The following is a 24,025-nucleotide window of genomic DNA, read 5'->3' on the forward strand; positions in this document are numbered from 1 at the left end:
CAGACCAGATGTACTCTCCGGCAACCTCAGATCGTGTGCCTTTTTTGACAACAGGCAGCAGCTGGCGAAAGTCACCGCCAAAAACAACAACCTTTCCACCAAAGGGAACACCCTCGTACATAGGATCGACAGCACCCATGATATCACGTAATGCCTTGTCAACAGCCTGAAAATTGTACTTGCTACACATTACAGCTTCATCCCAAATAACTAAAGATGCTTGTTGTATGAGATGTGCGTGTGGACCACCAAGTCGAAGATTGCAAGTAGTAGTATCGTCTGCATTGATCGGTGTTTTAAAACGGCTGTGAGCTGTGCGACCACCGGGAAGCAGAATTGCAGCAATGCCAGAGGAAGCAACAGGCAGTGCAATCTGATCTCGCGAACGAACACGACTTCACAATGTCTTGAACAGCTGTGACTTGCCGGTACCTCTAGGGCCATTGACAAAGAAAAGATGTGGCTGGTTTTGGTTACCTGGTTCGTCAACTGCCTGCATTATTGTATTGAATGCATATCTTTGATTATCGTTAAGCATGGGGAACAATTCGTTGTGAGTTCGAGTTTGCTCTTTTGTGACATACTCCCCACGTTCGACTGCTTCTAAAGCAGTGAGCTGTGGAAGAGCATCAAGTTCGGTGACAAAGTCTTGCAGTAGATAAGGAACTAGGAAAGGCGGTGACCTGTGGATTGTAATTGTGTTTCAATGTCGCCAAGAGTACGCTGGAATACTTGGTCCCATTGATCAGGTACCAACTTGGTCTCATTATTCGGAAGTTAAACGTGCATTTCGAAAAAGTAATCGTCGCTCAATCTTTCGCAATGATTATCCCAGAGTCTGCGTGGATCAGAAGGCGAGCAGTTTGTAAGAATATAGACGAAGAGTTCTCGAAGCGCTGCAGCTGAAGGTGAATGGATAGATACCTCAGTCATGCAACGATCCCATTCGTCATCAGATTCCAACAAACCATGTGCGAGAGCGGCAGCTTCAAAGGATGGATGCACGACATCATTCAACGTTCTTAACGACTCAAAGCTGATAGGACCACGAACAGTAAGCAAGAGCAATCGAAGCGAATACAATGCCATATTAGACGGGGACGCAAAGTAGATACAAGAAACAACATTTTGAAAAGGTGGACGGGTGCGGTGGTTCCAGGTCTTCGTTCGCTTATCCCAAGTATAATGGCAAGGGATCTCAACATAAAGATATTGCCGAGCCTATTCATCTCAAGAACAGAGTTCGAAAAAAGCAGTAAGCTTTGTTCTCGATGTGTTGTTGTGTGCTACTGTAAGACCTATACACGAATCGTTTGCGTGGAAAGTAACAGATTACTGGTCAGGAAGATGCAGTTCTAAGCGGGACACATAAGGATGGTGCATATGGACCTGGTATTCGAAGGTTCGCCAAATTGCCTCGCAAGGACCAATATATCATGTGTTTTGATATTGTGTCACCTCATCTACTGCCTCGCGCTTAACATTGGCAGCAGTATTGGTATCGGCGCCAACGGGTGACCGTAAGAATTTACCCAGTGGCTTGGTGGCTTATAAGTGGCTTAAATCACGTGACATCCTAAAAAAGAAATAGAGTGGTAAATGGTTTTACCAGCGGCTAAATATTTTACTGGGCTACAGCACTGGCATAAATGTATGGTTTTATTTTTCAAAATGTTTGCATTGGTGAAGTGGTCTAACGCACTAGCCTTGTGTTAAGCCTTTGGTACAAAGCGCGAGTTCGAATCCCCCTTTTACCAAATTTTAATGTATTTTTTTTTGGAAAACTGGTTTTTGCTGTTATCCAATCAATTCTTGTTATTTTCATATAAATAAAATACCATCAGATGCAGCTTTTTTTCCTCGTTCCAATAGGTATAAAAACATATGATTTTATATAGTACGTCTATGGATGATCCCATTGCTTATACATTTATAGTATTATACTTTTTATATATCTATTTATAATGTAGTAGAATACTTTTTAGATATCTAAAAAATTTGAAAAGAGGATCTGTAGTAGTATAATGTATAGTAAACTTAAAACTATTTGTTTTATTTGAAACGAATGAGTATCTGATAAGATATGAGTACTTGATGATAGAAAATATCAGTAGTTGATAGATTATACTTCAGTGACAAAAATACTTTAATATACCCAAATTTAGATTGTGACTTTTTTTATGGAAAAAATCGGAGCTGAATTTGAATTATGTGACGTACATTTATAAGGTATAAATACAATATCTTTTTGAGATTTCTTTTTATTCTTTGGTCTTCCCAGTTTCCCCACGAGAAAAAAATAAACTGGACCCTTTACACTATTTACATCTACTACATCCACTGTTTCTCCTATCTATATCTAAATACCTTTATTCAAACACTTATACACATATACAACTACATCTCTATACATAAAACAAACTATTATTAGGTATTCTTATAAAGGAGAGTTAAGTATAAAAGTAAAGGTATTAACTAGTTTATTATAGTATGCCAATCTACAACAATATCCCTACACCTACTGAGCCTTACTTCTTAAATACTGAGGCTTGCATTCAGTATCTATATGAAGAAGGCATTTTTTACTGTAGTATGAAGTACCTTAACTGTGACCGGGATATGCCTCTTTCTTGGTCGAGAGGAGCAAATGGCACTTTCCGATGTACTAGCTGTAATTTGGAGCGGACTGTTCGGACTCATTCCTTTTTTCAATACCGGAATGTACCTCCACATGTTGTCTTACAAATTGGTTTAGAATTATTAATTAGTACTAGTGCTACTAATATTATTAATAAGACTAAACTAACTTGGGAAACAGTTCGCCAAATAAGATATGATTACTTTCAACTAATCATTGAAGATATGGAGAGTATATTCGAAGGTATGTATATTTCTCTTTCTACTTTAATTATTGTATTTTATAACTAATAATAAGATAGGTGAACCAATTGGTGGCCTAGGAACTATTGTGGAGATCGACGAATCGAAGTTTGGCAAAAGAAAGCTATCTGCCAATGGTATTAGTAGCCATGTTGAAGGTGTTTGGGTTTGGGGGGCAGTAGAACGTACACAAGAAAGACGTATCGTAATGGTGAATGTAGACAGGCGCAACCGCCCTACATTAGAACACTTGATCCAAAAGTATATCCTTCCTGGATCAATCATTTACTCTGATGGATGGGCAGCCTATAATACCCAACGGTTAGAGAGGATGGGTTATACCCATCATATGGTAAACAATGAGCTATATTTTGTTATCCCTGGTACACAGATCCATACTAACACTATTGAAGGTAACTCTTAAAAAAATATTCTCCTTTTATATATTATCTAATACTCTCTTTTAGGCAACTGGGGTGGGATAAAGCAGCTCATTACCTAGAACTATAGAACTAGAAAGCTAGTTAAAAAGCAGCTTTTTTGGTTTATTTGGCAAAGGCGGTTTGCTGATGATCTATGGAATCATTTTCTCCGTGTTATAAGGGAATCATATTTCATAGATCCTAGTGATCAGCAGCTACCTTTTGAGGGTAGTACTGATGATGCTGTTAGGGTCTTAGAACCTTTTTTGAAGTACCAGTAGAAGAAGGAGAAGATCTGGACCAAGAGGAGGGTAATATAGACCCTCTTAACCTTGAAGAGGAAAGAGAAGAAGTAGAAGAAGAACAAGAACAAGATGATGAAGAAGAGCAAGATGACGAAGAAGAAGAAGATCAACAGCAACAAGAACAGCAAAATAGGGCCCTTCTTAATCTGTAAAGACAAAGGGTCCTACAGCATATAGAGCATCGGGATGAAAGGAGACGGCAGCAAGAGCAGCAACAACAACAAGAACGTGAGCAACAACAACAACGACATAGACAACAACAACGCCAGTCACAACAGCAATCTGAGCAGCAAGAGCAAAGACAACAGCAACAGCACTTACAGATGCAGCAGCTTTTACAGCAACAACAACAGCAAATAACACAGCTGCAATCTGAACTGGAGCAAAAAGACCAACAGATCTAACAACAGCAACAGCTTTTACAGCAGCAATGGCAGTTGATTTCTCAGCTAAATCAGCTGTATATACAACAACATCAGCAACAAGCACAGCAAGTACAACAAGTACAACAAATAAGTAATAATAATATTATTACTATCATTAGTGATGAGGATCAAAATAGTAGTAATGAGGAAGTTAATATAGAAGATTAGCCTTATTTTCCTTCCCTTCTTCACTCTTTTCTCTACTTTTATTCTCTCTCTACTTATACTACCTTGCAAACCCTTTTCTATCTTATCTATTCTATATTTTACTCTTATATAAATATCACTCTATTATTTCTATTTATATATATTTATAGTAACATAAAAATAAGTAACACATTTTTTTACAAATCTGGCCTCCTTTCTAACTGAGATTATTGCTTATATGTGACTCTATATGTAATTTTTTTTTCCTACACTCTAGAAACGTTTAGGTAAGCCAGAAATGAGGTTTATATTTACTGGTCGCTGAGGGATTGGAACTCTTGATCTTCTGGGTCTAAAGCTGATGCCTTAACCACTTTCGCACCTACCTTTCTATATATGGTAGTCGAGGAAAAACAGTCACTTTTCGAGGAGAAGCAGTCACACGTCGAGGAAAAGCAGTCACACCGGGTAAATTCTTACAGTCACCCGGAAATGGTACATATCGATGATCCCTTCATCACATACGTTAGAAAAATTAACATGCAATAATAATATCTTGTAGGCCACAACCGAACCCAAAATCTAGCAGGGCAAAGAAAAGCCACCCATGCTCAAGTCGAAAAAACAATTCAATAACTATCTTGAAAAGCTTTCAGTGGGTCCACTTTTTGGTAAGCACGTTTTTAGAAAATCTTTGTACACGTACACCTAGATTTGTTACTAACAGGACAAACATGATAACAGGCTTCGAGCTTCATCCCGACTCTAGCACAGTGCTGAAAAAAAACAGCCACTTTCGTTTCCATTGTAATATTATTTCGCCTGTGGAAACTGATACACCGTATGACGCGTTTCACGGTTTAAGAAGAGCAAACGAAGAGCTTGAGCTGCTGAAGGTGAGAACTGTGATGAAAGATTAGTTATATAATGTTGTTTTTAATATGCAAACAACAACAAAAAAGGACGAAGCCTCTTCAGTGATCAAGTTCAGCTATAACATTATAAGTAAGCTTCAAGAGGCCATTGCATCTGTGCCCGAAACTATACGAGCACCTTCGAACGCAGAATCTTGGCAAGGAAAGCAAGGCATGAGTAAGCTTTGGAAGGAAAAGTTAGAGCGCGCAGAGGCGTGGATGGAAGAGCAGCAACGACTTCTAGGCAGAATTGCCAATGGATCAGCTTCCATTGATGCTGATATGTTGTCCAGAGGTGCGTCAGTAGTGGTACGAGGTGTTCAGCAGGATGACGAAGAAGGTAGACAGGAGACGGAAGAATTAGCGCCTGACATAGAGGCAGAGAATGACGACGACGACGAGGAGTTGATCGACGATAATGACGACATACTCATGAACATGTTTCCTGTGGATGAAATCCCGGTATAGAAATCAAGTAAACTTTTTCAACAAGAAAGATCAGCAGAGACTACTGTTATTATGTTAGATATTTCATGAAAGGTTAAACCGATTAAAGCTCGCCACTCCATCTGCAACCAACGTAGTAATCGGTGCATTTACATCACTGTTAAAAGCAAGCTGTATAGGCACTACATACCGCTTACACATGTAAGTGTGCAATCTATACTAAGATGTAGAGCTCATATCAGATTGTTTAGATATCAGAAGAAAGGCTATAGTAAGATCATTGAGCTTTATTCCAAATTTTGGCACTATCTACTACTGATAGTTTGAAGAAATTGACATTTCATGAACTGAGTACATAAGCGTTTTTAGATATGTACAGTTTGTTATTTAAAGTTCCTTCAGGGCAGGAGCACACCATTAGGTGATCTGTTTATAGGACTGAGAAGTTAAGTGGGATAACAGGAACTCGCACCAAAGCATAAAAGATCGCAGCAATCAGATTATCTTCTTCAGTACCCCTTGTTTAAGTACATATTGAAGTCGATAACCGTAAAAATGTACACATAGTCATAACATGAACATAACGCTATGCATGTACGAACTAGTTCGCCATAGAATGCACATTGCCTTTGCAGTCTTTCTTATGTTCATCTTTACCTACAATGTTTAGTTCTTGCCTTATATCCCTTTTCATATATCAACTTGATCATTCTATATACGATATACCAACCTAGCAATAGATGGCTGCAGTAGCGATAAGAAGAATAATAAAGCCTATAACTAAAATATAAAATCTTTCGCTCTTTTTTCTACTTCCTCAATTATCGTCGTCATCACTATACTCCCTACTCTGTCCGTCACCACTGCTGCTACTGTCTTTACTAGACACACCATGTTCTTCAGTACTACTACTACTATCTTGCTCTGTCTCTTCTTCATCTCCTCTGGCTCCTTCTTCTGCGTCTGAATCTGGGCTTTGCTTGCTAAGGAGTCTCGCTCACTCTCGTACTCTTGGCTCATATCTTGCATAAACTAACGACGAGTCGTCGCCGTCATCATCAGTAATATTACCACGCTCTATGCCGCAGCCGACATTGACGCGCTCTAGCAACAGGCATCCAATCCAGCGGAATGCACGGAACATTGGGCCATAGTTGACAAGGAACTTAGGTGCCTTCTTTTTCAGTGCAATTCTGACCGCGTCGTTAACGACCAAGGCTTCAGTGGGCGATAGCCGGTCGTAGGCACTGCACGCATTCTCCATTATCATGTTCCCAAAGAAGTGTTTGTACGTCGGGTTAAAGAACGACCGTCCATCAAAGGCACAAATGCTGTAAGTGGCATACTTCCAGCAATCGCCAAAGTTTTCATGACTTTCCATAATTGTTGGATCGACATATTAAAACATTTGAAGGTATCTGTGAAGCTGTTTATCTGCACTAACCAAGCAATTGAGCTGGTACAGATGTTTCTTCGTAGCTTTATTCTGGGTTTTGCTTTTAGATCTTTGTGCGTTGGTGCAAGCGTGCTTTTTATCATTCTCTCACTTGTTTAGAATTCGCATCGCTCGTGATACTGTCCTTTTTGGTCCAGGCTTGACAGGCCTGAATCGCACCTTATAGACATCAACCAGGTGCTGCTTATAAGTGTTATCCGCCGTAAACTGTGTGGAACACTTGATGCAGTAGTTGTACAGCAGGTATCACGTTGGCCTGTATTTGTCGGAGTACCACGTTTCCGTTGGCATACCAGGTGTCATGGAGGCGCGGCGCAGGCGACACTGAGGCAACGTGGGCTGGGGTAGGGGTGGCAAGGGTGGAGTATTGAAAGTGGAGTCGTTGAGCGCTTTCATGTTACTGCTTATACATTAGCAATCAATAACATTATAAGTCATTCTTTATACTAATTGTCAGGATAAACATATGTAGGAACAGTAGCGGAGGACATAGCTTCGACTTTCAGCAGGGAATGCGATATAAAGGATTGAGAAGGATATCAGCTCCTAAACGAAAACGCTGATTAAATAACAAAAGTCTGTACCAGCTCCGAATGAAAGCTACAAACTTTGTTCACGCTTATCATATCCTTTTTCGGAAAATGAAAGAAAACCGTACCGATTCATCGTAAGAATGTAAGTATCTGGCTCAACCTGTTTGTCGATGTGAAACGAAACGAAGAGATAGCAATATATAAAAAATAAGGAGTCTAGTAAAATACAGTCAATGGTAATTTACAATGTATAATGGTAGTTAGTGCGATACAATACATATACCTATCTGTTCACCAGTTTTGTCCAAGCCAGAAGCGTCTGGCATGGTTGCAACTTAGACAGCTGCATCCTCTTCCGTTGCAACCGGAACACGCCTTTTTCGACACTGTAGCCTGAGCTGTTAGATGTTACTACTAAGCACCATCATTCATATGTATCGCATACTCTGTGATAGTACTTTTATTCATACTTATTGTCCTCCAGTTTTTTAACATATCACTTTACCAAACAGGATCAAACTTGAGCGGCTTTGTCCTATATTAGATGCAGTATTCGCCTAGTCATTTTTCTTTTCATTAATAAACTTTACAGTATTTAATTCATCATACTTTCATTCCTAGTAGGTAGGTAGACGTTGATATGTTTGTATATAGATATAATCAATTTATGAGGCAAAGTCTCTTAGACAGTAAGTAGGTACGATTATTAGTATGGCACTCTCTTTCAGATATATATTGTCATTTTATTTAGTCAATTCAGTGGATTTTTCTTTACAATCGGTGTTAGTGATACTATCAACTATAGTCATAATAGTGTTGTAGAATTTCACAATGGGTATGATACTGCAAGTGAACTATATTGAGTATTTTAATGAAACCAATATTATTTTTATGTTTTGTCAATAAGATGCCTTGACCGCTCCGTTGCTTATATTACATATTCATTGTTTTCCTTTATAACAAAATCCTTGCGCAACTTCAAGCAGCTTATTTCAGTCGATCCAAAAACTTCTGATGTAATGTGAGCGCTATATATGCAGTAATCTAGTACTTAACTAAGTTTCAAACATTTTCCTTAAGCTACAGTATTAGATACAATTTGTTGCTAGAATCGTAGACCTTTTGCATAAATTGAGGAAAAGATCATTATAGATGTTTTAAAAAGTTTCAAGTCGACTGAAACGATGTCTATTAGCTATATACAGTATGTAGTATGGTAGGTTTGTTTCCTGCTATTGCTTTGGCTTATATTCGAGACACAACTGCCATAGAATCACAACTATGCATGTCTATCTGTCCTAGTTGCAACTATGACAGATCGGTTTACTAGGTTGAAACTCAGTAAAACTATATGTCTATCTGTCCCAATTGCAACTATGACAGATCGGTTTACCAGGTTGCAACTCATTAAAACTACAACATCTGTTATGGTTTCTAAGTAGGTTAAACTATCTGTCATGTTTTCCATTCAAGTATACACTATAGGAAAATTCTTGTGGTTTTTGTGGATTCTTGTGATTAAACAGTACTCTCTTGTTATAACCACCTGGCTAACCAGGGTGACAAATACTTTTATATTACCGCAAAAGTTTTTTTTCTTTCTTTTCTTCCCAAACACTAACCAAACACCTCCCAATGCTAACCTTAATCTCCTAAGTCTTCACTCGTATGGAGCATCGTCTTATTAATGTAGAGACAAATCAAGCAGTCATTGAGTATCAATCTATAACAATTAATTTAGCAATAAATTGCTAATTAATTTTAGTTAAGGATTTTACTGTCAAGCTAGCCTTCGTCTAGGTATTCCTCGGCTAGAGAAGGGACTTGCTCACTACCGTTTCTGCCACCATAAGTGTTAAATTAAACATAAAGGGTTTAAACAGATTTATACAAAACCTTAACTATTTAAAGAATTAAAAAAAAAATAAAAAAGAAATACCTTAAGTGTTTCAAAAATAAAAAAATTATAATCTAATTTTTTATTTTTTTCTACATATGTTTAAACAATGATATACGCTTAATTAATAAAACCTTTTTTGATTTATAGATAGGGATTAACACCCATTCTGGAGAAGCTCGACCAACTGCTAATGGTGTAGTCCCTAGTCGAGGTACCAGTTTTCGATGAAGCAGAACTTGCTGAGACAGTTTCCGTCATTCCCCACCCAATGACTCTAAATGCCAAGGGGAAGATGGTAAGAAAGCGAGCAAGGATGATGTTGAGCGCCTTCTCCTTCCAGGCTACCACCATTTTGAAGGAGGTGCCTTGATCAAAGCCCAGACCGACATCAAGCACATTAGCGAACATGTTGTGGTCGATCTGGTGAAAGATTGCAGAATCGTACTGACAACAGTGTGACCCACTACTTGTGGGCAGCTCGCCATATCCTCTAGGAATGCTAGAATAACTACGGCAGATCCAGCAAGTCGAGAGCGGTTTCTAGGTATGATAACTACTACACTAGAGCAACCACAATCAAATATATACTAACTATCAGGGAGACAACAAGAACCGGCTTCTGCTCTTCATGTCTCTGCTTCTCTTCCTGTTTCCGCTTCTGTTTTTCTTCCTGCCCCTGCCCCTGCCTAGTCAACGTAGTCTACAAAATGACACTGTATGACAAAGCGGCTCGGGGCTGCTCCCCCCACAAAAATATACATAATTAAAAGGTAAGTTAAAGTATCAGAAAGTTCGATTATTGTATAAACACACATATACACGTATATATATAGCGAGAGTGTATGTGATATATATAGAGAGAGAAAGGATGGTTTTCATTTGTATATGCTCAGCCAGTATTCCATCAATCAATAAACCTTAGCTAGTATCATGTAATTGAATAAAGCTATTTTTTAAAAATCTATATAATGAATATTCCATAAAAATGTTTTGTGATTTTCTTATGAGCGTGTGACCGCTTTAGTATTCCACAAAGCGTTTTGTAATTTTCTTGTGAACGTGTGACCGCTTTATCACTACTTTAATTCACAAGAATCCACAAGAATTTTTGTCACTTTACTTAGTGTTACAAGAATTGTAGATCCACAGGAATTTTCCTACAGTGATAACAAATCGCTTCAGCATCCGCTATTTTTAGATGCGAGTAGATAATTGATGCTTATATATCATTTCTGAATATACTTATTTGTATTGGAGATAGGTACATTCATCTGTTTTACTAGTTGCAACCTAACAGACAGATGGGCTAGGTTGCAACTGATTAAGCAAAGTCTTTTGCTACGCTTTCAATCGGACGTATATAGCTATCTTGATATGGCCTCAACCCAAGTGTAAAGAAGATTGTAATATCGTTTTTGTATCTCCTGTGCTTTTTGTATATTGCTGTATACTTTTCCATGTAGTATCGGCAGATAATGGTTGAGGTATGTGAGCCATGCTTCTGTTGTGTGTATTTTAGTGGCTGGAAGTTGCAATTCTGCTGTTGTTGGGAGGATTGGTTGCCTGCCGAACATGATCTCAAAAGGCGATTTTCCCATTGATGCGTGTTTGCTGGTATTTTTCGCAAATGTGACAAACGGCAGGTAATGATTCCAAGTTGATGGTGCCTTTTCTGCGTAGATTGCCAGTGAGCCCTTGATAGTTTTGTTCATCCGCTCGACTAGTCCGTCTCCTTGAGGCCATTCTGCACTGGTTGTCGGTCGAGATATGCCGAGGCGAGCACATACTGTTTGCATAGCTTCCGTGATAAAATTGCTGCCATTATCTGTAATCCATTTTTTCGGCATTGAAAATTTGGCTACACAACAATTTCCGCTAATCTTGGATGATCAACAACAAATCCGTCAATTTGACATGACCCAAGCCCTATGGGATGCCGAAATAAATATTCCACTACCCCAGCTGTTATACTATGCACCGAGCTTAAGACAAGATGCCATCCAATAAATGGGAGCATCAATACCTACACATCACAAAAGGCAATCGCAAAAGACGATTCTTGGTATCAACTTGGCGCAAGCATTGGACACAACCTCATGTCAAGACATGCGTCAATTACAAGCTATTTGGGCATCATTGGTGAGGAACAGGTCGAAGCACTAGTTGACGGAGGTGCACACGCCTCGATTGTACCTATGGCGATAGTCGTTAAGGTGGGTATGCAGGACCGTATGCGACCAACAGACCAGTGGATCAAGTTCGGCGGTGGTGACCTAGAAAGGCCAGTGGGCTCCTTGGAAATTGAAATCACACTAGCCAAAGATCTAGCGATCCTTCATCGCTTTCTGGTGGTCAAGAGCCTATATACTCCATTAATCCTTGGACATAATTTCCTGTATCATACTCGGGCGTTGGTTGATCTGTATCAGCAAGTCCTTGTGTTCCGATCATTGACGGCGGATGGAACATTGATGCCCACAAGCGAGATACCGACGCATTGGGGCTTTGGCCACCCAGCTTGTCAAGAAGTGCGGAGAGAGGTTGATAACCACTAAGAGACCACAGGTGAAGAGGGTGCATCACAAAGTTGGCCGTGTATGCTCACATGGAACCGGTACGCAAGGCTAATGCCACTAGACGTATGGTGGCCTTGAAGTCGGATCTGGTACTAGACAAGGGTGAGGTCATGGCAGCCAGACTGCAAATCCGTCCTAAACGAGATGAAATCGGCGAGCACGTGGTATTGGAGACAACCCTGACCGGACGTGATGACATCATATTATGACCGGCCAAGGTCAACAACGATGGCTCATCAATGCTGTTTATTGCCAACTGCAGCTCGGATCGCATTGGGATCAAGGCTGGTGACATCATTGGCACAGCTAAGGCCATGATTTCGTTGCCTCCGCAGCCGCGTACAGAAGATATCGAGCATGTTATGCAACAACTAAGAGCAAGTCCAGTGGACTAGCTAAATTTTCCTCTATTTTCACTACTCGCTATCCCAATTATTCTTTTTGGCGAGTCAATTTTTACAGCGGACTAGCTATTACTACCGACTAGTAATAGCAGACTTAAATTGTGTGATTGTCTTTTTGCGTTCCTGCATATTTGTTTGTTTCCTGCTTTCTCTCTCCTATATTATATTAAATATGCCTAACTTGACACGCCTCATGAACCTTATTGTTGACGAAGAAGAAGAAGAGCAGCGTCGCATCGCTGTGTTCAAACGTTGTATGGAAGAGATCGACCATATGATCCAACAGGAGTATGCGATAAAGAAGAAGCATCGTGGATCTGTCCCTGGCCGTCAAACGACTCACCGAGATCGCATCGCAATGGATACACGTCTGTTCAAAGACTATTTTGCCGAAGATCCAGTGTATCTGGCGCATATGTTCAGAAACCGGTATCGAATGGATCGAGACCTGCTGTTGCACGTGATGGAGGGTGTGAAGCAGCAGGACGATTATTTCGTCCAGAAACGCGAGGCCGCTCACAAACTCGGCCTCTCGTCGTATCAAAAAATTACTTCAGTGATGAGACAACTCGCGTATGGTGTCCCAGCAGATGCAACTGACGAGTATGTGCGCACGGGCAAGTCGACAGCGCCCGAATGCCTCAAACGGTTCTGCGCTGCAGTTATTGCTGCTTTTGGCAAGGAGTACTTGTGCACGCCAAATGAGGATGATATCCACAAGATCTTGGCCTTCAATGTGAAGCGTAACTTTCCAGGCATGCTCGGCTCAGTGGACTGTATGCATTGGAGATGGAAAAACTGCCCCACCACATGGCACAGGTAGTATTCTGGCAAGGAGAAGGCACCCACTGTGGTATTGGAAGCTGCTGCCACTCATGACTTGTGGATCTGGCATGTCTTTTTTGGGTGCCCCGGCACATTGAATGACATCAATGTGCTCGAGCAATCGCACCTCTTTACCGATCTTGCTGCTGGACGTGCGCCACTAGTGAATGTTTCCATCAACGGCCACGAGTACAACATGGGGTACTATCTGGCCGATGGAATCTACTCTCGCTGGGCGACGCTGATCAAGCCCCTTTCGAACCTGCATGGAAAAAAACAATAGGTATGGAAAAAATTCCTTATTCTTTTACTCATGATAAATGATAGTTCTATAGAAGGACAATGGCTAGTTGAAGGCTGCTTTCTGTGGAGCATATCTACGATCATTGGTGTTTATTTAAAATGAAGACATTAACATCAATATGGAAAGAGAATGAGTGAACAATATTGTAGAGATCATGCTTTTTTCTCTTACTAATTTGAATATTCGCAATATAGCTTTTTCAAACAATGCAAGAGGCAGCACGAAAGGACATTAAACGAGCTTTTGGTGTCCTACAAGCTCGGTACAAGATTGTCAACGAACTGGCTCGATTGTGGAAGCTGGAAGAACTCACCATAATCATGAAGACATGTGTGATTCTTCATAACATGACAGTCGAAAACGATCCGGATGTCTCGCGAACATTGCATGAATGGAGATACTCACAAGAAGTCTTCGATCAAGCGAGAGAACATCCATCCATCTTGCAAGATTTCATCCGACGTCACAAAGAAATTAGGGATGTAAACACGCATGATCGTTTGAGACATGATCTCATGGAACATCTTTGGCAAATGGAAGGTGAACGGGATACATAAACCCTACTTCCATCCCCACCCTTTTCTCTCCTTTTCCCTCTTTCCTTTTCTTCCTTTCGTTTTTTGTTTTCTTAACCTCCATCTGAACTTCTTTTCTTTAAAAAACATCGCTTTATTCTTCTCCTTACTCTTCTTCTTCATCGCTTTCTTCTACTTCCAGTTCTTCTTACTGTTGTTGTTGTTGTTGTTGTTGCTCACCAACAACGCGGGCCAAAATCCGAGCCTTCATAGCCGTGAAGTAGGCACGGGCGAGGTCGTCCATGCCATCCATGGGAGTCGCCATGATCTCCTGGTCAGCTATTTGAGCAGAGCACAGATCGTTCTCGTGAGAGAGCGAGCTGCTCACGCTCAATAGCCAACGACTCGGCACGCATCTTCTCCCACTGGTTGTTGTCGGTGGCCTGGCGCTTAGCCTGTTTGCGGCCAATCGGTCAGCTATGGCCATCGTCGTCATCGTCAACGTCGTCGTTTTCCTCGCCATCACTGCCATTGGTAGTGGCAGCAGCAGGTCTTCTTCTTCTTCTTATACTTCTTTCGGTCTGGCTGCGCCACTTTTCTGCATACCAGAGAACCTTCCAGCAGTGTTCCAGTTTGAAGCCACTGCTGCCGTGCTTCTGCCGGTACAGGCTCTTGGCTGCTGCAATCTTCAGGTAAAATAAGATTATATTGATAGTAAGGAGATGATTTCTTTATTTAGCATTACGTACAATAAAAACAGAAACACTTCAAGAGTACTAGTTACTATAAATTTACCTGGTCATCTGGGGTCGTGCCACTGGCATTTACTCTTTCGATTTGAGCTAAGCAAGCACAGAACTTTGAAACTTTGTGTTGAATGACACCCCAACGGTTCATCAACGCGCCAGCGTTGCGCTCGACAGCGTTGTTGGCATCCTGGCGGCGAGACCCGAATTCAGAGTGGATTCGATCCCATAGACGCGAGGCAGTCTGGTCGCTCCCGTCGATAGGATCGACTGAGACGTTGAGCCACGAGGCGCACAAATCTTCGTCCTCGTCTTCCGTCCAGTTACGACCACGGGTGGTAGGGGGACAGGAAGTAGAGTTAATAGTGGTGGTTGGTAAGGAGGAGGAGGAGGAGGCTTCCGAAGATGAGGGAAGGGACTCGCGAGGGGTGTTGTTGTTGTTGTTGCTCATTTTACACAGGAAAAAAAGATTGACGGAAGAACAGAAAGATCACAAGAAGATTTTTTAGCGAGTCTATCAAAGTCTGTCAACTTTGACAGACAATGTGTCCGACAATAGCTATCCTTTAATTTCACTAGTTATTTTGGCGAGTCCGCTGGAGTGTCAACTAGCTATAATTTTCTGTTAAATTTAGCGAAATCGGTGATTTAGCGAGTCCGCTGGACTTGCTCTAAGCGATTTAATTTGCACCCTAAAAGGAATAGTCCGTCAGCAACAAAGGATCCGGTTTTCTATTGTGCAGAAGCAGAGAACGTAGTGTCGGTTTTCATGGCTACACATGAGGTTCCCACTACAGCGTCGCAGTCCTATGACATTTGTGCCGACCTCACACCTCATCAACAAGCTCAAGTCCAGCACGTGCTCGACAAACATAAAGATCGATTTACTAGCACTCTCGCCGAAGTTGGCACCTTAGCTGTGCCACTGTATGAACTTCAGTTGAAGCCCGATGCTAAACCGGTCAAAGTCGCTCTATATGCGGTACCGCATGAAGCTAATCAATGGCTGAAACAGTACCTCTTTGAGCTGGAGGAGCTAGACTTCATCGAACGAAGCAGTGGTCCATGGGCAGCTGGTGTCGTGTTGATCCCTTCGGATATAGACAAGCGGGCCCCGTGGATTTGAAAGAAAGCGAAACCATTGGCCAAGATCCTGTAGATCAAGACAACAAAACTGGGCGACCTGTGGAAGTTTGGGCGTTACAAGTCATGTCGGACGATGAAGACAGGACTACCAGGCTAGAGAGCTCTTTTGAACAGGATAACTTGGACTATTACATAAAAGAATATCCAGGCCAACCTATGCAAAATCTCGAGGCGAGAGATGTTCATAACGAACTGACGGAATACACCTGTGCAGCACCCGCGACACAAGAAGCTGGAGTCAAGGATCGATATTGCTTGAGCATCAATCTCAAACCGATCAACAACGCTACTATGGACTCGGCAGCACCAGTGCCAAACATTTCATCATTGCAAACCTTAATGGGCAAGACAAAATACTGGAGTTATTGTGATGCAATGAAGGGAAACTGGCAACTACCTATCGCAAAATCCTCTCGGGACCTGGTGTCCTTTGTGTGTGCCTTTGGCCAGTGGAGGTGGAAGCGAGTGGCTATGGGATTAAAGGGAGCGCCAGGATATTGGCAGGCAATTATGGACGATGGCTTCCGAGACGGCTTGCACGAGTTCTTATTAGTTTACATCGATGACATAGTGGTGTTCAGTGAGACGTTCGAGGAGCATGTTCAACATTTGGATTCGATGTTGACAATAGCTGCCAGCATCAATTTGTCGCTATCGCGCAAGAAATGTCGTTTTGGATATGGCGAACTCAAAATCCTCGGTCACATGGTTGGACGTGACGGATTCATGATGGATCAGCGCAAGGTCGATAAGATTCGCGACTGGCCTGCCTCTAGGAACCTCCGTCAGCTAAATCAATTCATCGGATTCGTCAACTTCTACCATCGATATATCAGCCATTTTTCGGACGTTATTGCCCCACTCAACCGACTCATAAAGAAGAGTGTCTCCTACCAATAGGGAAACTGTGAGCAAGCTTGTTTCGATCAGTTCAAGAGATTGAACACGCAAGAGCCGGTGCTGCTAGCCCATCCTCGGTTTGATCGACGGCTCACTTTGTTCACAGACGCTTCAGATACTGGTATTGGTAGCGTCTTAACCCAAGAAGACCGGGATAACCCTGGCGTTTACCGACCCATTTATTTTGGCAGCCGAGCCTTGTCTGATGCGGAAAGAAAATTTTGTATATATGAACGAGAATTTTTATCTATCGTTTATTTTGTACATTACTACTGGCTGTATCTACTTGGACGTGAGTTCGATGTAGTTACAGATCAGAAGGCCTTAGAGTACATCACCAATATCAAGGAGGAGACGTCGGCCCGAGTAACCTGTTGGCTTATGACGTTGAGCATGTACTCTTTCGTTGTTTGATACAAACCCAGTGGGACCAATGTGGTGGCGGATTCGATGTCGCGATTCCCTGAAGAAGCTATGGACAAGACCACACTAGATGATGTTGTTGTCGACGAATATCTGCCAATCCATGTTATCCAGGTGGAAAGTGACAACTTGCCATTTAAGAGGCAAAGAGTCGAGGGCGACGAGGAACCAGCATATGGTGGCGTGGACCCAGCCTTTTACGCTGATCTACTGAAGTATCTATCGACCTGGCAAATGGATCCCTTGTGGCAAGAAGAACGGAAAACGTCGATCAAGGCTGCAACCAAGCAATACATGTGATACCAGAATGCACTATACCGGAAGGCTAGCAAAGACGAGAAACTGAGGCGAGTATTACGGCCCAAGGAAGTCCCTGAAGCCTTGTATGAATGCCACGATCACCTTTTAGCCGGACATCAAGGCGTTGCAAGGACGTTTTCGCGAATCAAGGCGAAATACTTTTGGCCCAAATACTTTGAGCACGTTCGTAACTATGTATCATCTTGCCCCATATGCCAACAGTTTGGATCCAAGGACGTAACAGTTCCTCTGCATCCCTGGCCACCAGTAACACAAGGCCCATTTAGTCGCATCTTTATTAATTTACTATCAATGCCTACATCTCAACTCGGAAACAATGCCATACTATTGGGGGTGAGCTCGTTCACAGGCTGGATGGAAGCCATGCCGACTGCCACGAAGAGCGCGGATACCACGTGTTTGTTCTTGTTTGACTGGATTACCAGATTTGGAAACATGGATATGGTGGTCAGCGACAATGCTTCGCACTTTACTGGATACGACCTGACTCGACAAATGAAGGCTATGTATGGATTGTCAATTAAAACAAGTGCGACATATCATCCACAACGTCAAGGCCAGGTGGAAAGAGCTGTGAGAACCCTCCGAACCATATTACGACGATTGAATGCCCAGTACCTCGGTACTTGGGTAATGTGGCTCAAGGCAGCTCTTTTTGCGATCCGCACTTCTGCACGCCGCGACCATCATTACTCACCGTTTTATCTGGTTTATGGCAAGGAGCCTAGTTTTCCCTCCACTTTTTCATTCACAACAGAGTTTACCGACGGATCGCTGACCGAGGACGACGAAGAAAAGTATTTCGAGGTGGTTTCCCATCGAATGGATCAGGTGATTCAGTTGCACCAGAATGTACTCCCGCAAGCGTATATGCGAACGTTGGTGTATAAGTTGTCGATGAAGGAAGAATTCGATCGCAAGGCCAAACCCAAAAAATACACTATTGGTGATCAAGTTATGTTAAATAACGAAGCCATTCCGTCGATGAGTTCGGAAATGGCGCCACAGTGGATTGGCCCTTTTGTTGTGGCGGAACGTTTTGGGAATGATACATATAAATTACGCGAAGAATCATCTACTTTAGCGGGTGTTTATCATGCAAATCGAATGAAGCTCTATCGCCCTCGCGTCAAGATCGAGCCGGCCAAGTTGACCATGAGATCTTGAATGTTGTTGATGCACGAAGAATCTTACAAAAAAAAACACTCACCCTTCTCTACTTTTCTATTTTATTTTCAGCCCCATTCCCCCTCCCCTCTTGAAGTACCTTATCCTTTAATTATCTTTTATCTATCCGTTTATATTGCTATCCCCCTTCCGTTCTTTCTCACCCATTTCTTGTATATGATCAATCTTGTGGGGACCTCGGCGATTGATCCAGGCCCTGTTTGTAGTAACTTGAAATTGTGTGACGTTGCTTCTGAGGTGATTTTCATTGACTCAAAAGTCACCTGTTAGGCCATTGCATACTATTTAGTTATACCCATGATGCATCATAATAAAGAAGGCTTTTGATACGGGCACCCCCCTCTGATCCTTACGGACACCCCCTTCTATTTTTAATCCTCATCAGGTTACACACATCCTATAAATATATACTTGTGGGGGTGTCCGCAAGGATGTGTTCACTTGATTTGTTCATCTGTTATTGTTATTATACATCTTTCGATATATAACAAAAAGGAACCATAAAACGTACATGAAAAACATTCCTTAATGCTTTTCAAACTCTCTAGGGTGTCTCTACGGATGTGTTTATGTGCAGTAGTTTATAAAAAGTATATAAATGCTCCTCAATAAACAGTATACTATGATATTATATCTTCAACTTTCTACCTACGTTTATCATCCTACTATCCCAACACTATGGAGCAATTGATTGACACCACTTATACCGGATCAAATAAGCAAATTGTGAAAGCAATCAACGAGCAAGCCAGAGGAGACAACTTTGCGGTTTCAACTAAACGAAGTGAGAAAAACGTAAAAATCGTGATCCAGTGCGTACATGGTGGAAGCTATCGCAATACATATGCAGTAACTGAAGAAACGCGGGGACGCCAAACAGCGACGAAAACGACCGGCTGCCAATGGACCATGAACTTAAGGTGGTGCGAGATGGATAAGCACTGGAAAGTAACGAAGGTCAGCAACGCCCATGAGCACAACCACTCCCTCGACAAGCCTCCTCAGTATTACCACCAACACCGCACGCCAACTCTCCACGTCGAGCAGCAAATATTATCATTGACAGATAATTCCGTCAGGCCCCTCATGATACATCGAGAAGTCCAGAACCACGGAGACGGCGCAATTATGACCATGAGGGATCTATACAATTTTCGTGCGCAAATATTCCGTGAGGATAATCATGGCGGCTTCAGTAGGATATTCGAGTTCCTCATTGGTAACAACTATATCACTAGATATAAGCTAGACGGCACAGGTAAAAGTCTCGACGCCCTCTTTTTTACCCATGAAACGAGTATAGCAAAAGCACGACTATTCAACGAGATCATTGCTATCGATGCGACGTACAAACGAGCAGAACCAATATGCCTCTTGTCAACGTTGTTGGTGTCAGTCATCTCGGTGCATCAAAGCTCAAGAACGTGCTTATTGCCTCTGCTTTCTTGGTGAACGAGAAAGAAGATTCGTACACCTGGCTCCTTCGGACTATGCGACAAGTCGTATGGCCAGAAGGAAACGTACGCATCTTCATTACGGACAACGAAAGAGCTTTAATTAACGCCATCGAGTCAACTTTCAAAGATGCAGAGCATATACTTTGCGGGTGGCATATGGAGCAGCATTTACGTAGCATTTTCAGTACTTGCTTTCCACCGAACAGCGAAGAGATAGGCGAAGCCAAAGCTATCATTAAGCAAATGGTTTATGTTGGCAAAAAAAACGAAGCGACTTTCCAGGCTGCCATTGACGCTTATAAGTGTCTGATAGAAAAAGGTGCTCATGCGTATGCCAACGAAAACCATAAGCGATCCAACAAAAAGCACAAGAAAAGAAAGTCCAAAGCAAAGCATCATGACAACAGCAGCAATAGCGAGAACGACAGAGATACTGAAGATGATGCAACGTCTGCAATACGTTTGCTGGCAAACAAAAAGAAAGAGAAAATGATGGACTATCTCAAAGGGTTTATCCAATATTTGACTGGAGCTTTTGCCGAGTTGTGCTTACCAGCTTTATTATATTATATAGCTGCCTTGAATATAAGGAGAAATGGGGTGCTTATTATGCCGGAAGACTTTTAAACATGGGAATGAGGGTATCATCGCGTGTTGAAGGAACACACTGGCGCATCAAAGTTACAATGCAAACCACCGGAAGCTTGTTTAAAACGGTCAAAGCAATTGATCGTGTCATGCGTAAATCGGTATGAACTACATCCTTTGTTTTCGGATTGAAAAGATAATGTGTTAGCGGATATGCTAATCAGAATTTTGTACTAGTTGGCTGATGAAGAGACTCAGTTTTTGCAAGAGAGACATAAAATGCCATCGTATGGAAAGCGTGAATCGGCTGCGATGCAAGAGCTCTTTAGCACTATTTCGTTCTTTGCTTTGAATCGACTCCGAAGGGAGCTCAAACGAGCTTGGGATAACTGCGATAAATATCAACTTGACTCAAGCGACTGCTGGTGTGGTACCACGCTAAACTATGGACTGCCGTGTCAACATAATATCACACGAAAAGGGTTCAGTATAAGCTTGTCGGATATCCCTCATCGATGGCGTTTGGAATATGACAGAGGTATAATTTTCTGCTATAGTAGTACTGTGATTATACTATGCGCCTGTAATAACTTCATATCCTAATATGAGAGTTATTTATCCACAGATAGCTTCCAAAAGGTGTATACTCCTGAAGCAATTGTATTAGAGCAACAGAACATGGTACTACAGAAGCTGCATGATGTACTCTACAATATGCGGTCGGATCAGCAAAAATCCGATTTACTTAGTAGTAACGATGGGACTATCGACGAATATACAATGAGTATCGACATTAGCGACATCGAATTACCAAGCAATGTGAAGACGAAAGGACGCCCTGCTAACACAGAAATGCACGATTACCGTCAAAGTTTGAACCCGATGAAAAGGATAGCCAGCAACGCTTTCAAAATAGAAATGCCAACGAGTCAGAGGAACTCTCCGAAGGCAGCAACACTGAGGATGATAACATCTACATTTTTCCTCAACAAGGGAAAAGAAAGGATCCGGAGATGAACTTCCTTGAAAGCACGAACAAAAGGTACGTGCTCTTCTGATGGAATTCTAGCTAACCAATAATTGCAGCTATCACGATTTTTTGTAGCCAAACTAAGTTGATAAACCATTTACACTATTGTAGATCCAAAAAAGATTTTGTACCCAAGCTGAAGTTCTTCGTTCATCCAACCATCCCTCGCAAGTTCATTGAAACAACTGTCGACATTATGTCTGATGGCTTCTGTGGCTTCCGCACAATTGCACATCATGTACACGGCAATCAAGAGGCTTTTATGTTGGTCAAGCTACAAATGCTGGAGTGCTTCAAGATAAACAAGGATATATATCAGCAGCACTATATATTTATGCGTGAAAACTTACAGCGCATTGAAACATCACTATCTTACGCACTTGATGCTCCACGACCCCCGGAATCGTGCCCATCGGATTATTGGTTCCTTGCGCCTGACTTTGCACAGATCGCTGCAGACACTTATCAACGACCTCTTGCAATTTATCCAGACAATGATAAGAAAAAGCCATACTCTGACGAATACGCTTATGAGCCATCTCTAATTTTGCCAATGCAAGGTCCATCGTCCGACAACAAGAATCCTCTCCCCATCATTATGCAGCATCTCAATAACAATCATTGGGCTACCATGATACAAAAGGACGCATTATCAAGATGGACTGGCCGATCATCAACTCGATGTGTATAAAGGCATACCGATCAATGGGTAATATTGATAACCTGCGTAAAACAAAGTGGCGTTATCCGCAGATAAAAAAGCGTGAAGACGAAAAGACAGTGCGTGCTGGACCCTTTACACTAGCTTAATCATTCTACTACTTCCTGTGCAGTAATTCCCTCTCTTCTCGAACACCACTCTCTACATTTCATTGTTATTTGATATATTCTGGCATGTGTTAAACAGCGATGTTGATAAGATTTACTCAATACCTTAAAGGAACATTATATTTTACATCACTTTGATTTATGGCTCTCCCGTTATATGGTATAGCAAATAACAGAACACACCACTTAGGTATACTCATAACCTTGCGGACACCCCCACAAGTATATATTTATAGGATGTGTGTAACCTGATGAGGATTAAAAATAGAAGGGGGTGTCCGTAAGGATTGGAGGGGGGTGTCCGTATCAAAAGCCAATAAAGAACGTCTCTCTTCCCCTTTCTATCTTTGGCTCGGTACAGTCAAGTCGTTGCAAGTCGGTTTTGCTCCGTATGTGAAGGTGCTAGAGGGTCCACCGGATTAATAGCTTCAGTTCAAGCAATTAACGGTTATTATCTTAACTTAGTTTCATCCACATTGTATTACTCTCTCTCGCTGTATTTCAGTCGTCTTTCGTTGTATATCAGTCTATCTCTCGCTGTTCAGCAGTCTTTGTTATCGCTGTCCATCTCTACGCTAGGTATGGATCAATTGTTTCCTCTTATTGCCTATATTCCCCAGATTTGTATCCTCATCCTTGTAAATTTATTGGTAGTGGTGAACTGTCTGTCATATTTGTGACTCGGTACAATACTTGCTTCCCTACTATAAGAATATGGATATCACATAATATAATAAAGTCAGTTGTTACACCAGACTATCACACTAGGTTCCTCATTTTCTTAATCATACTCCTCTTCGCCTACCATCACCAAACATAATCGATCCCGCCGAAATCTTCTGCGTGCTCGCGCCAAAGAATTGTCGCTGGCCGCCTCCTCCAATTGGCTTTGCAACTTTGCTGTGGGCCTCTGGACCCCCGAGCTTCTGGTCAAAATTGAGTGGGCCACTTCAATCTTTTACAGGGCTTTCTGTGTTCTTGCATTTGTACTCGGTAAGCAGAAATAGCAAAACGTTATATAAGCTTCCTACTTAACCGCAAATTTATTTCAATCTACCTTTTTATTGACAAAACAAGCCAGAAATCCCTTGAAGAAATCGATGAAGCTTTTGGAGGCATCCACGATGCTGCTGTGAATGAAGTGGACGAGTCTTATCCGAGCGACGCAAAAGTAGTCAATACTGAATAGAGTCTAGTCTAGACACCCTTGAGGGAAAACTTCCCATGTAGTAGTAGCAGTATTTAATAATGTACAACCTCCCTCTCCCTTACCACTTTGTATCATTTTACTCTCGTAGATTCTAATTATTACATGCAGTGAACGTAAAGGTCATTTATTGATCAT

At 41.8% G+C, this 24,025-nt stretch overlaps 3 protein-coding genes across 3 annotated transcripts; 1 reads left to right on the top strand and 2 right to left on the bottom strand.

Moving 5' to 3' along the window:
• Positions 1 to 4,913: 4,913 nt before the first annotated feature.
• On the top strand, positions 4,914 to 5,561 carry BDB00DRAFT_792808 (uncharacterized protein; the record flags this gene model as incomplete). Its single annotated transcript, XM_053121156.1, has 2 exons — positions 4,914 to 5,075; positions 5,142 to 5,561. The coding sequence occupies 2 exons, from the start codon at positions 4,914 to 4,916 to the stop codon at positions 5,559 to 5,561; spliced, it is 582 nt and encodes a 193-aa protein (XP_052973491.1).
• A 785-nt stretch (positions 5,562 to 6,346) lies between these two features.
• On the bottom strand, positions 6,347 to 7,292 carry BDB00DRAFT_855351 (uncharacterized protein). Its single transcript, XM_053125720.1, is given in 2 exon segments — positions 6,347 to 6,523; positions 6,542 to 7,292. The coding sequence occupies 2 exon segments, from the start codon at positions 6,919 to 6,921 to the stop codon at positions 6,358 to 6,360; spliced, it is 546 nt and encodes a 181-aa protein (XP_052973492.1). The 5' UTR covers positions 6,922 to 7,292; the 3' UTR covers positions 6,347 to 6,357.
• Positions 7,293 to 10,793: 3,501 nt separating this feature from the next.
• Positions 10,794 to 11,003, bottom strand: BDB00DRAFT_774865 (uncharacterized protein; the record flags this gene model as incomplete). The annotated part of the gene is made up of 1 exon (XM_053120184.1): positions 10,794 to 11,003. One exon carries the CDS (start codon positions 11,001 to 11,003, stop codon positions 10,794 to 10,796), a length of 210 nt encoding a protein of 69 aa, XP_052973493.1.
• Between the last annotated feature and the right edge of the window lie 13,022 nt (positions 11,004 to 24,025).

The sequence above is a fragment of the Zychaea mexicana genome, assembly GCF_025766255.1.
Source record: "Zychaea mexicana strain RSA 1403 chromosome Unknown BDB00scaffold_148, whole genome shotgun sequence".
In the NCBI taxonomy this organism is placed as follows: Eukaryota; Fungi; Mucoromycota; class Mucoromycetes; order Mucorales; family Lichtheimiaceae; genus Zychaea; species Zychaea mexicana.

What these genes read in the sequence shown, in the direction of transcription:
- BDB00DRAFT_855351 (XM_053125720.1), bottom strand. Translation starts at nt 6,921, where the DNA reads ATGGAAAGTCATGAAAACTTTGGCGATTGCTGGAAGTATGCCACTTAC.